At 37.3% G+C, this 14,997-nt stretch overlaps 1 protein-coding gene across 5 annotated transcripts in view; it reads right to left on the minus strand.

Annotated features, from left to right (window-relative positions):
- The window catches only part of GRM8 (glutamate metabotropic receptor 8), a 538,008-nt gene that overhangs the window by 82,787 nt on the left and 440,224 nt on the right, over positions 1-14,997 (minus strand). For all 5 annotated transcript variants that reach the window (XM_034421356.3, XM_034421368.2, XM_060687140.2 and 2 more), the window contains exon 8: positions 12,564-12,700. In XM_034421356.3, coding sequence (XP_034277247.1) covers positions 12,564-12,700 — 137 coding nt within the window. The remainder of the gene's footprint in view (positions 1-12,563; positions 12,701-14,997) is intronic.

Below are 14,997 nucleotides of genomic sequence, written 5' to 3' on the forward strand. Positions count from 1 at the left end.
TCCATTTGACGCTGAAGAAAACTAAGTACCACTGCCTCATTTGTGTGTGTCTGTCTATCTATCTATCTATCTATCTATCTATCTATCTATCTCTATCTATCTATCTATCTATCTATCTATCTATCTATCTATCTATCAGGAGTGAAATATAAATTTGTTACTACCAGTTCTGTGGGCGTGGCTTGGTGTGGGGGGATTAATGTCACTGGGTGGGCGTGGCCAACTTTTTTTTTTTTAACTTTTCAAAACATTTTTTCTAATGCTTTGAAAAGCCTCTGCCAATCAGGCAACTCAGCTGGGATCGTCAGAGACTTTTCAAAGCATTTTTTCTTTAACCACCTCTTCGGCCAAGAGGTAGCAGAAAAAAATGTTTTGAAAAGCCTCTGATGATCCCAGCTGAGCCATGCGATCATCAGAGGCTTTTTTTTTTTATTTTTAAAAGCATTTTTTCTTCGGAAGAGGTTGTAGAAAAAATGTTTTTAAAAGTAAAAAAAAAAAAGCCTCTGATGATTGTGCGGCTCAGCTGGGCATGATTGGGGGGGTGGGGCGCGCAGGGATTTTTGCTACCAGTTCTCTGAAACCGCCGCTGCCATCGCTACCAGATTGTGCGATCCGGTCCCGTAGATTTTCATGAGTACAGGTATGCAAGTGTATTCGGGTCTTCTCCCGTGTAAGATTGAGAGCACTTTGGCAATGTTTCAGCAGAATGTCATCTTTGTGGCTGGCTGGAATGAATATCAATGAATATGTGGAATAGGAATGAATATGTGGCTGGCTGGTTCTGGAGAACCGGTAGCGGAAATTTTGAGTAGTTCAGATAACCAGCAAATACCACCTCTGGCTGGCCCCAGAGTGGGATGGGAATGAAGATTTTGCAATATCCTCCCAGGAGTGGGGAGGGAATGGGGATTTTGCAGTATCCTTCCCCTGGAGTGGGGTGGGAATGGAGATTTTGCAGTACCCTTCCCCTGCCATGCCCACCAAGCCACACCCACCAAGCCACACCACACCCACCAAGCCATGCCCACAGAACCAGTAGTAAAAAAAATTGAATTTCACCACTGCATTAATACCACTGCAGCAACAGGAATACAGAGGCAACCTTGATTAAAGGATGTAAGAACTTTTAAAAGAAAATAAATGATAATTCAGTCCTGGAAAATGAGAAGGCATGAAAAAAAAAATCCAAAATAACCTTGCCTTCATGCTGGCTGAGAATACTCTTGGCAGGCTTTCAAGATTCTGTTGTTATATTCTACAACAGTAAAATAGCATTTGTGAAATCCTTTCTCTGTTTCCTGACCTGGCAGACTTATAAAGAAAATGGAAGGAAATTGCATAATCTTCCTTTCATTATAGTCTAAAAAAATTTCTGTAGAATACTAAACAATATAGCTCTCGGTAATGTAGTAGCATGGCTTTTCAAGGAAGCTGATCCTATGCATGCATGGATGAATGCAGATCATATCAACCAACTGCTGCCACCTTAAACCATGTCTAAGAAGCACAAAGCCAGGTGCCCATTAAGCTGTGAGAAAGGTGGGGAAAAGAAGCACTGGACTAAAACTGCAATCAGTCTAGAATGCACCAAAGATTCCTATCTAACCACATTGTTTTGTGGATAATTCTGATAAGGTGGAGTCAAGAAACCTATGACAACGACCTTATTTTCTCCCCATGGATTTTATTATTTAGAAATCAAATTTATAGATTGTCTATCTTACTGTCTAAGTGACTCTGGATGGTTTATAAGTTAAAAACAAAACCAATAACATCCACATAAAAAGTTCATACAAAAATAAAACTAAAAATATACATCCTGCAGCCACCAGCCAACTCCAGAGTTGTGACTCAGTGTCAGAGAACTTTCTCTGGAGTAAATTGGCTAAGGCAGCATATTAAGTTGCTGCTCTCATAGGAGTTGTGGGGAGGGTATTACAAGTTTGTGAAGCAATGGTCTGTACTATTTTGTGGGAAACAACAGGACCAAGCTATCAGTGGTGGGATTCAATTTTTTTTTACTACCGGTTCTATGGGCGTGGCTTGGTGGGTGTGGCAGGGGAAGTATACTGTAAAATCTGCATTCCCTCCCCACTCCAGGGGACGGATACTGCAAAATCCCCATTTCCTCCCGATCAGCTGGGACTCCGGAGGCAGAGAATAGATGGGGGCAGGGCCAGTCAGAGGTGGTATTTACCGGTTTTCCGAACTACTCAAAATTTCTGCTACCGGTCCTCCAGAATTGGTCAGAACCTGATGACTACCACCTCTGCAAGCTATCATATATCTATATCTCTATTTTGCATCCCATGCTGTCTGTAATATTTCCAAAACAAGAACAGATTGAAGAACAGAAGAACAAACCTTAAAATCAAACAATACTCCCAATTTATGGCACTTTCTAGATTTTGATATCTAGAGACATATATCTACAACATTCACTGGTATGTGAATCAACCCTAAAAGGAGATTCATTATTAATCAGAAAGGCACATTGTTTTCCTAATTTATGAATGCCAAGTGCTGCAGGCTTGTTCTTAACAGTTTTCTTCCTTTGGAAATATATAGCTGAGAATTCAAAGTTGCTAAATCCACACATTTGTTGTGAAGCAATGTATGTGAGCAGTGTGCAGGTGTGATGCTTAAGTGAATAAAAGATGATTTTTAAAAAAAATTCTTGTTCACATGTTTTGTATTCATTACAAATATCAACATAATTGTTGAGATGTAAGCTCCCTGTTTGACTTATTAAATGATTTGTTGTTGCTGTCAGAAAAAGAGAAGTTAAAATGCATCAAGAATAATGATACCTATGGCAGTGAAATGAGATCAGCCATGGAGCAGAAATGAACTGAATTACCCTGGCTACATAAGTGTTTAGCTTTGGATGATGACTGAGCTGTCTTCCTAAACAAGTTTATTCTCACATCTGAACTAGAGTCACCAGCACTTCTCTGTGCCTAAGAAATGAATGTTGACCATAGCGCACACTAGTTTTTTTGTTGTAAATTGACATGCCATTGCAAATTTGGAAGTTCCGCTTCCTTAGGCAAAACACGGACAGAATTTTAAAGGAAAAATAGCTTGTTAAAATGGGCTGTTTCTTCCCAGACATCAAAAGCATCCATGTAGGTTTCCTCGGCTAATGATCTAGAGACGTTGAAGATACCTGACCAGTTTACCATCTCCAAAATTAACATGCAAATCACGACTAAGCAAACCTTTGGGTTTTCACATGTCCCTGAATGTAGAGAAGTTACTGAATTTAAAATAAAACTAGTGTTAAAATGTATATTTTTCTATATCTTTCGTTTAGAAATGCACGAAGGTACTGTACATTTTGAAAGCAAAAGCATACTTTTTTTTTTTTTTTTGCAAATTGGGTTTTTTTTTCCCCATTAAAAAGTGTTGATGAATATGCAAGAAATGTGTGCATGAATGCATGCAAAAACAACCCAATTTTGAAACAGATAATTCTAGCTTTGTTTTACAAACTGTCCTTCTCCTTCTCAGGGTTTAGTAAGAAGGTAACACAAAAGACAGGAGCCAAATTGGGCTTAATACCAGGACCATATTACCCTTTTTTCACCATCATTACTCACCCCACTATCTTGAACCATTCATTGGTTGCTCATTATTTTTCAGGAACAGTTGAAAGGACTTGTGTTTGTGTTTTAAAGGTCTAAATCGGTGTTTCTCAACCTCGGCACCCTTAAGATGTATGAACTTCAATTTCAACTCTCAACCAACACTGGAAGTTTTTAAGTTGTTGGATACCCATTTGTCTGAAGTGGTGTAGCAGGGGGTTGGACTAGAAGACCTCCGAGGTCCCTTCTAACTTTGTTATTCTGTCCTGTCCTGTCCTATTCTATTCTTAGAATTCCCAGCCAGCCATATCTGGAACATGGCTTTCTGTAGATATGAACCAGGGGTGGGCTTCAGATCCTTTAGCAACAGGTTCGCTGCCCCGTTGCTGGGTGCGCGTGGCCATGGTGAGCGTGGCCTAGTTGGCTGCCTGCACCATGGTGGAGGGCATTTTTCACCCTCCCAAGGCTGTAGAGGCTTTCCTTGAGCCTCCGGAAGGGTGAAAACTGCTTCACCCAGGCTCTGGAGGCCCTCCAGAGGCTGGAACCAGGCCTGTTTCCAGACTTCCAGAACTTCAGGTAAAGGGCATTTTTTGCCCTCCCAGACCCTCCGTGTGGCCCCTGCACTTACCTGGAATAATGAACAGGCCACATGGAGACTTCTGGGATGGGAAGGGTGAGAGGGCAGGGGTGGGTGTGGGTGTGGCCAGCCAGGGGTGGCATTTGGGGGTTCACCTAACCCCGGCGATCCTTGGATAGAGGATTACCCAAACCCTGCCAAATCCCCTGGAGCCCATCCCTGATATGAACCTATAGGAGCGTTATAACAGATTTTCTTACAGATGTCTTCACTTTCTGAGATCCATTCCTTCCAGAGTAGCTCTTTCCTCTCTTTCTGCTTTACCCAGCTCTCTTCATTTTGAATTAGTCAATATTGATTTTAACTACATAAACCAGATTTCTGTACTGTTGCTCACTTTGCATGACTTCTAGCAGAAAGGAAGCATGTCCACGGATTCAATATAAATAATAATAGCTGCCTGTCTATTTTATAAAGCTATACTGTGAGGACATCCAAGAGAATTGGTGCAAGATCTCAAAATAGCATCTAATAGCCAGGGAATAGATAATGCTTTGCTTCATCAGCTTTCCTTTATTTCCACAATTGTTTGTTTAAATGTAGACTTTTTCCATTTTTGTCAGCTGTTGTTCTGCATAAATTATTGCTGTGTCAAATATATCATATTTCGCAGAAAGTTAAAAAAACCTCATTTTAATCTGAATGGTATCTGTTATTTTTTTTAGATAAAAATATCTATCTTCCTAACAGCTATATCTGTTTTGAAAAGAATGTGAAGACTGAGTGTGCCTGGAGAATTTACATTACTGAGGGGTAAAGGCAGAAAGCAATTCTGTAACTAAAAGGAAATCCAGATGTCAGCAAAATCTGCTGACATAGATATCGTCAAGATTTTGTAATGTTTTTGCAAGGTAGACTTATCATTTTCTACCCAGAAAGGAGAGCCACTATCATATCTATAGAAATAGAAGCAGAGTAAGAGAGGTAGGAACCACTCCAATCTCCACAGAAAAAATAGTTACCTGTAAAATAAATCTAAATATTTGATGCAGCATTAAGAAAAGGAAAATTCCCATGATAGTGAACATTCAGGATTATGCCCTGGCTCAGAGGTGGGTTTCAGCAGGTTCTGACCAGTTTTGGAGAATTGGTAGTAAAAATTCTGATTGGCTCCGTCTCCATCTATTCTCTGCCTCTCAAGTCCAAGGAGGAAGGAAATGAGGATTTTGCAGTAACCTTCCCCTGGAGTGGGGAGGGAATGGAGATTTTACAGTATCCTTCCCCTGCCACGCCCACCAAGTCACACCCACAGAACCGGTAGTAAACATTTTTGAAACTCAACACTGCCCTTGCTATAATATCCAGCTGTTCTCCAAGAATACACCTATCCACTGATATTGATTTATTCTTTAGTATGATTAGATGCTTAAATTTTGTCCCTTTAACTGATAAAAAGACATATTTGTATAATTTAACATGAGAATATTTTGAATATTCCTATCATGAAAACAAGTTGCAAAGACTTTGCTATTATGCCAAATATAGCATGCAAAATCAGATTATTTGTTCATTCTTTTAAGCAGTCATTATTGTACTGCATAGTATGATTCACTGCAACTTTCCAGGATCATAGTCAGAGTTCTATTTCATAACCTGCTTAAATATTTCTAGTATGGCAGTTGTCTGTATGCTATAATTTATAAATGTCATAACCTGCAGTACACAGCTATACTTTATATACTATAGTATATGCTCTATATATCTATAACTCTAGGACTACCATATATGAGCTGCAAAAATCTATATGACCACTAAATAAAACCCAAAAAGATACAAAAAATGCTTACTCTTTCCTGTTGTCTAAAGGCTATCTGTATTTTTGCAGCCATGGTCTGTTAATTTAATACATGGATATATAAATATCCAGGGGTTGCTCCTCTGTCCTGGTCCTACTAGACCTCTCAGCGGCTTTTGATACCATCAATCATGATATCATGCTGCACCGGTTGGAAGGGTTGGGGGTGGGGGGCACTGTTCTACAGTGGTTCTCCTCCTTTCTCTCTGACCGGTCGCAGTCTGTGTTGACAGGGGGGCAGAGGTCGACCCCGAGGCCCCTTATATGTGGGGTGCCACAAGAATCGGTCCTCTCGCCCCTTCTATTCAACATTTATGTGAAGCCGCTGGGTGAGATCATCCGTGGTTTTGGGGTGAAGTACCATCAGTACGCTGATGACACCCAGCTGTACATCTCCACCCCAGACCACCCCAATGATGCCCTCGAGGTGATGTCCCGGTGCCTGGAGGCCGTACGGATCTGGATGGGGAGGAACAAACTCAGACTCAACCCATCCAAGACCGAGTGGCTGTGGTTTCCGTCGTCCTGATATAGTCAGTTGGCACCATCTCTGACTATTGGGGGCGAGTCGTTGGCCCCCACAGATGGGGTTCGCAACTTGGGCGTCCTCCTGGACTCATGGCTGTCTTTTGAAGAGCATATGATGGCCGTAGCCAGGAGGACTTTTTATCAGGTTCGCCTGATTCGCCAGTTGCATCCCTTTCTGGATCGGGATTTGTTATGCATGGTCACTCATGCCCTTGTCACCTCACGCCTGGATTATTGTAATGCTCTCTACATGGGGCTCCCCTTGAGAAGCACCCGAAGGCTCCAACTGGTCCAGAATGCGGCCGCGCGGGTGGTAATGGGAGCAATGTGGCGCTCTCATGTAACCCCCCTCCTGCGCGAGCTGCACTGGCTCCCAGTGGTCTTCCGGGTGCGCTTCAAGGTTTTGGTTACTATCTTTAGAGCGCTCCATGGCTCAGGACCAGGGTACTTACGAGACCGCCTCCTGCCACCAATAGCCTCTCACCGACCAGTTCGCTCCCATAGAGAGGGACTCCTCAGAGTGCCATCGGCCAAACAATGTCGACTGACGGCCCCCAGGGGGAGAGCCTTTTCTGTGGGGGCACCTACCATCTGGAACAGGCTTCCCCCGGAGTTACGAAGCATCCAAGACTTACGCATATTCCGCCGTGCCCTGAAAACATTTCTATTCCAACAAGCTGGTCTGACCTAACTCTCCCTTTTTAATTGGCTTTTAAACTGGCTTTTAAATTGGGTTTTAAACCTCTTTAGATAAATTTGGATGTTTTTAATCTTTGAGCCTAAATTACTTAATCTGTTTCTTAATAGTTTTTAACTTCTATATGTATTTGTATTTATTATGGCTGTTCACCGCCCTGAGTCCTTCAGGAGTAGGGCGGTATACAAATATGAAAAATAAATAAATAAATAAATAAATAAATAAATAAATAAATAAATAAATAAATAAATATTTCAATTGTCCAATTGTCCTAGAAAGTTAAATTGTTAAGAGTTTTCTTTCATGTCCAGCAGGGAAAGAGCAAGGAAAGTGTAGAAAAGGAGATCCATCAGTGGTGGGATTCTACCGGTTCAGACCGGTTCAGGAGAACCGGTAGCTCTGACCATCAGCTGGGAGCGATCCGGTTCTCCCCGACGATCAGATGGTCCCATCCACCCACCCACGCTATTTTTCTACCTTTCTCTCCTCAGCTGATTTGCGCAGCAGAGCAGATTGCCATGTGAATCAGCTGTATTACTCCTCTGAAGAAACCCAGAAGTGAAGATTTGCTTAAAGTGTGCATGTCCGTGCAGCGTGGGTGCATACAATGCAGGTGTGCATGCGCAAAGCACGCAATCACCAAACCGATTGTTAAGCCAGGAGGTTCCCACCACTGAGATCCACGTCACAGCAACTTTGAACCACAAATTGAAAGCCATTCAATTCTAGCTCTTCGTTAGTACTAAAATTCCTTGAAAGTTGCACTGCCTGTTAAATTTGCAATAAAGTATACTGATCATATGTTTTGAGAATCTTAAAAGAAAACCATTCCAGTCCTTAATGGGCTTGCAGTATTCTGACACATTTTAATATAGGAATATTAAAATTTTCACAACAAAACCTCATCTTTGCCCCCATTTTTCCATAGCCTTATTATGTGGCTGATTAAGAGGATCAGAAAAGTGTCCTGTTTTGAATTTCAGAATAAATTGTACTATGTTGGGCCATGAAAATGGTACCCTGCTCTAGAAATGCAGTATTTCCTATGTTGCTTTTTATAGATCCACAATTTCAGATGACAATCTGCCAAAATACTGAACTTCTCATATGTACTTTCATACAAGTTATGATGCATGTACAAAGGGGTAGAGCTTGCAAAGTGACGAGACAATGCTACTTTTGTCATTTTATTTATTTATTTGTTTGCCCTTCAATCACTGAGGTAACCCTAGGAGAGGGCTACACTCTAGAATTTTAAAAAATCGTGGAAGCAATAAAAAGAGCAACAATAATAATAATAATAATAATAATAATAATAATAATAATAATAATAATAATAATGTGTTTCCCTGAAAATATGACCCCATCTTATATTTTTTTGAACCTCCAAATAAGCACTTGGCCTTATTTTCAGGGAGGTCTTATTATTTTGGGGCGTGTGGAGCAAGACGGGGCTCCTCTTGCCATCTTACCTGATTTCCAGCTCTGTCTCCCTAATCCTAACCAGAGGAAATGGCGGGGACCAGCTGCACATGTATTTAAATACATGTGCAGCTGGGAGGGCTTATTTTTGGGGAGGGCTTATTTTAGCGCATCACTCAAAAGCCCGATTGGGTTTATTATCAGGGGATATCTTATTTTCGGGGAATCATCATCATCATCATCATCATCATCATCGTCATCATTTGTTCCCCTTAATCTCCCTACCGCTGTGATACCGCTGGTTACATTGTACATTACATGATAAACAAATAGCAAAAGATAAAGAACAAGAAATTAAACAAAAGGAAGTTGATACAACAGGTCAAGTCATGGTTTGTTTTAGAATGATCTGGTTCTCATATAACAATATTATATAAACTACACACTACATGATGCTGGTTTTGCCCATAATACAAAAACAGAATCACATTATGAGTTTGTGCAGTATTTGTACCTATTGTTGACAGTCATGCTTAAACAATCCTATTATTTAATCACTACAGTACTGTATTACTTTGTTGACTATATAGTAGATACACATTAGTTTCTCTGAGTTAATAATTGTCAGAATTTTTAAAGCTATGAACCTAGAACATTGAGATAGGACTTGCCACAAGTGAGACCAGGTACAAAATGAGTTAGGTTTAGTGTTAGGATTTTCATTCACTGCTTCAATTCAGTATTAGAAAACAATATTGAGAAACCACGTATATGATGATACAGTATTCTCATTAGCTGTATCTTACAAAAAAATTGCATATTGTTTTATTTAATGTAAGCTGCCTAGAATAATTTCTGGCAAGATAGTCAGCATGTAAATTTAATAATAAGAAAACAAAAACAATAGCATATTAACAATAACAACATATTATGCTTACTACCCTAGATACAATATTTAACCTAATGAAAATCTTATTAAGTTAAGTGGGACCTACTTCTAAAAGAAACGTATATGATTGCATTTTATAGTTAGAATCTATGCAAATATATTGGTAAACCCACTACATGCAGTACTTATTTCTTTTAATTAAATAATAAGATTGTAAGTTGTGTAGCATAGCCAGTAATAGACAAACAGTAAACAATAATAATTACATATTCATGATCTGTAATCCTTATCTTTGTGTTTCCATAAGGTTTAGGGAAGTATACCTGAAATTATTCCATTTCACCATCACAACAGTTGTATCAGCTTTATTACTGTTAATTGATTAGAATAAGATTAGAATAAATATACAGCATAATTGCCAGAAAGAAAGTCAAATAGCATTTAAATTTGAGAGAAACTGGCAAAATGTCATTCAGCTATCTTAATGATTCCATGGAAACAAAGTTCTTCACTCTAAATTGTCTGCAGTGGGTCTTCTATTACTAACAAATAACAAATAATATACAGAAATGCTACTATTAGAATTATTATGCACCAAGATTATTATGCATATGCACCAAGACAAATTCCTTGTGTGTCCAATCACACTTGGCCAATAAAAAATTCTATTCTATTCTATTCTATTCTATTCTATTCTATTCTATTCTATTCTATTCTATTCTATTCTTATCAAATACGAAAGTTGGATTGGTGTAATACACATCAAAACAATATTCATTTTAAAAAGTCTATAATGAGCTCTTGTGTTAAGAATTGATTTAAAAAATGATGTATGATATTAGCTTAATGTTGTTCATCAGTTTGGATAACCCGATAAGAAAAGAAGATGAGATATGAAGGTTGAGTTTTCTCTATACATAGGGGTTTTTTTTGTTTTTTTAACTATTCTTGGATTTATTCTATGCCATTATATGATCATCTGACCATTCCAGTAACTGCTGTGGTTTTATTCTAAGATTCTTCTTGATAAGGTGAACACATTTTTAATGTAAGAGGTAAGAAGCTCAATATAAATTTAACAGTAACCTAATATAAAAGAGAGAATTGATGTACAAAGCATGCACAAGTTCTCCCAACATTACAGATTTTTAAAGAAATTATTTTATTTGTTGGCAAAAAACACATTCTTTTGTTTGGATGAAAACATTTCTTCAAAGTAGGAGAACAAGATTAGCATTAACTGAAATCTTCATATCTCAAGATTCCAATTCTGTACACACTTATTGTGGAATAAATCCCACTTACTTAGTACAACTTGCCTACAACATTCCTAGAATAATTTTAAACATTGCACATCACAGGACGAAAACCAAAAGTCGCTGACTTAGTTAGATTATGCCATATCTAGCACACATTTAAAAGCTACTGACAATTACTTCTGATATATTATTTCAAATATATCAAAACTCCTGGCAATTAAAATTGATTAGGAAGAATAAAATATGTCAATTGAGCACATTTTTTGGGAAATACTGGACAAAAAGTTCCATTCAATGATTCCTAAAATTTCTCTGATTTGAATATCATATAGTTGGAAAAGCAGTAACTTTAGAAGTTGTAAGCAATTATTTCAATATATTTGCTACCAATAATAATTCCAAGGACAAATATTAGAATATGTATGGAATTATATGGCACTTTGAAAACAATCCCAATGTTGGAGGAAGGGGCTAATAATATTTAAAACAATATTAAAAGGAAAAGTCAAGACGATAAAATCGCTCCATAATAGCTTAGGTTTATTAAAATGACAATAATTAAAGTTCAACTTACAATATAAGAAAGAGTCATCCAAGTAAAGAAAGATGCCAGGCAGCTTTTCAGTAGCATCATGAGAGCCATAAATTTTTTCCTTTAATCTTTTTAAAATATTATTAGTCCATCCCTCCCAATATACACATTTTTATCAAAGTTCCACATAATTCATATATAATTGTTCTTGAAATTACTATTGATAGGAATAGTAATTGACTGGAAACCATAACATTACTGGAAAATATTGAAGACATTTCACCTGCCATGCCTTCATGTTGATAATGTAACCAAAAACTGTACAGGGCTTCTATCATTTTACTCTTACATTTTTCTGCATCAAAGATTTATATTTTTATTTTTACACTGTAGGCAGAATGAGAAACTTCTTCTTAGCCAAATACTGCATATTTTTGCTTGAATTAAAGTAATAACTGGATAGCCTCTTGCCCGAAAAGAGTAGAAAATTAACAGCAAATATGATAAAGTGGTCTAGTGGTTGGATAGAGGAACCTATTTTATGTATTACTGTTGGTAGCATGGTAATAATTATGGCAAAGTAGCCTCAGAAGAGTAATCATTTGTAAATCATTGTTCTTTTGTTATTCTTATCATTGGCCTGTTACAATATAAACAGCACTTTATGAATCTGTTCGGCCAATCAAAAAGCACTGTTTAAATTATATTTCCTAATTTGTTGTTTTTATTAAAACATCAGTTGGTTTGTCATTGAGCATTTGTGATGGAATATTGGCATATAGAAGAACATATTCATGTATGTGCAATCCTTTCATGTCAATTAATTGGCTGGTCCAACACTGGTCTGAATGAATTAAGAATGTAATTAAAATTAGTAGTCATTGAGGTGTGACTTTCAGGAAGGCTGTTCTACCTATAGCGAATGATTGAAAGATGCTACAGCATGCCAGTAAACTGGAGAATTCCCACAGTCTTCCAAGAAAATGTATTGTTCTCTGGAACAGGCTTCTAGGCTCTTTCTCTTCATCAAATGCATCTTCTGAGTTGCATTACTTACTCCTTCTAAGTACTAAATCAATAAATCAGTTAATACTGAAACTCATTTAAAATAAATGTAGAAGCCCTAAGAAACAAATATATTAAAAAAAAAACATTGCTTTTCTTTAAGTTAAGCCATATTTATGAAATTATATCATTAAACAAATGTACAAACTTACATTTAGATGAAGTTGATTCGTCCAGTGGCCAATGATTTTATATTCTGCAGTTCTGTTGGTTATTTGATACTGGAAGATATCATAACGGCCAGGTGCATCTCCATTTTCATTGAAAATGACAGGTGTCCCAGCACTCCCTATGAAAGATAAGAAAATTCTTACCTAATAATCTTAATTTATTGCTGCAATAGAATTACATCACTCTGGCCACTAAAAGAGAAAAGCAAAAGAATCGTGAAAAATATGTTATTCTTCTGAAAATATATATTCAATCAATCACACTGCTAAATGAATCCCTTTGTTATTAAGAATGCGCCTGGAAGCAAATATCAAATATTGACCAGTGAGTATTAATTGATGGACATAATCGAACAGTTTTGTACTGTTTTTAAATTTATTGTTTCCAGGGGTGGACAAATGTGGCCCTTTTACAACCTGTGGACTTCAACTCCAAGCTGCCTCAGGAATTCTGGGAATTGAAGTCCACAGGTTGTAAAAGGGCCACATTTGCCCACCCCTGGTCAATCAACCACTTCAAAAAGGCTGGTACTGGTGTATAAGGGGCCACTTGGTCAAGTCAGCATGTACAGTTCAAATTGTATCTCAGTTCAGCAACAGGTATCTTCAATCAGGTTGGGTGATTCTATTGCTATTTTATATGTCTATAGTGAAGTATTCAGTGTAATCCATGCATTAAATCATTTCACCTTTTCATGGACCCAGAGAAATGGGAATAATAAGAGATTATGTAAAAAAGAGAAGGCTGAGTTGCAAATAAATGCTTTAGGCACTTTTCCAATGTATTGGAAAATAAATGTTGCTCCAAATATTCCATTTTCCAGTGCTTTGTTTTACGTTTCTTCCACCCGCATTCAACAGTCTATCAGCCAGTCAGCTTTCTGTTCAACCCTTATTAGTCAATTTGAGTATTTGTACTTCTCTCTTGCAAATCTCACTGTGACTATATAAGAAATATTATATTAAATAATATATCAGTTTATATCAGATTCTGAGTCTAGTGTTCTTATAGCTAAAGATTACAATTACAACAATCACTTCTTGAAGTAGAATGCAGTGAGCTCTGAATTGTTTGTGTGATTTTCTTTTACATACAACTTTTCTTATATTTATAGCCTACACAGATCATTTTGAAGAAATGGTGTGGTAGAAAAAGAGAATTTGTACAGTCTGTGGATTACACCCAACATTATATTAGTAGATTTCCACCCACATGCCTGGAATTTCCCAAATGCTGGTTAGAATCCTCTCTGCTCCAGGGAGTTCTCCAACTATGATGAAAAAATTTGGGACTGTACAAGGAATAAAGGAAGTTGATGAATCTTGACCATTACTGAATAAAATTTCATCAGTAGGCAGATATTATAACAAAAATCTGGGGGAGAAATTGTATATAGCTAAGATACCCAATTCATAACTAATTTTAATTGTTTATTTAGCAATTGTGAGGAAAAAGAAATACAAGTGAATTAATGCATGCAATCTAAGTGCAGCTAGAACTCCTGGTGGCAAAATGCTCATTCTTATATAGAAAAAGCTGTCAATTCTTTAGACTATTATATAACTAATGGAAAATAAATTCTCTTCCATGCTTGGTAGAATCGTTTTTCCACAATCATAAAAATATGTAATATCCATTATCATTTTTTTCCTGTTGATTTCTAAACTACTGGTAGATTCATATCTATATCTAAGGCAGCAAAAAACCAGTCTCCTGAACAAAATTAATAACATACCTACATAATACATGTGATTGTTTCCACTCTAAGCACCACATCTCCAATTAGCCACTTACCCACATTGTTCTAAAAAGATACAATGATGTCCATTTACAACAAAGGAATAGTGCCAATATATTCCTACATTTCCAAATGCACTTAAAAATGCAATTATATTTGTACAATGCTCTCACTCTGAGAATAAAAAAACTTACACACGATCAAGCCTTTCAGCTTTGTAAGCAAGCAATTCCTCATAAAAGAGGAATGTATTTCGACCAGAATATAAAATAAAAATAGAGCAAATGAAGCCATATTGAGAGAATGGTAAGGTGGAGGCCTCACCTGTCATTATTACTAATTTGTATCATCAATGTTGAGTGCCAAGGTAGGTTATGGATGGAAAGGTGTTTTTTTGTTTCTTTACTATTTACTTTTTAATTAGCAGTTAAATGGAGCCACAAGATAGATGGGAAAAAAATTACACAGGTGGGTGAAATAGAAAGGGAAAAACATCTGTATCAACATACAGTCCTCAAAACTCCAAAAGGTATATTTAAAAATGGAGAACAAAATCTGTTTGTCTCTATTATGTGTTCAACTGGAAGAGATAAAATGAATTGAAATGAAAAGAGAGCTGATAAAATGATAAGAGCTTTTGTAAAAAGAATGCCAAAGCAAAAATTATCAACAATTAA

Source organism: Pantherophis guttatus, chromosome 7 (assembly GCF_059756535.1).
Source record: "Pantherophis guttatus breed Tessera chromosome 7, ASM5975653v1, whole genome shotgun sequence".
NCBI lineage: Eukaryota > Metazoa > Chordata > Lepidosauria > Squamata > Colubridae > Pantherophis > Pantherophis guttatus.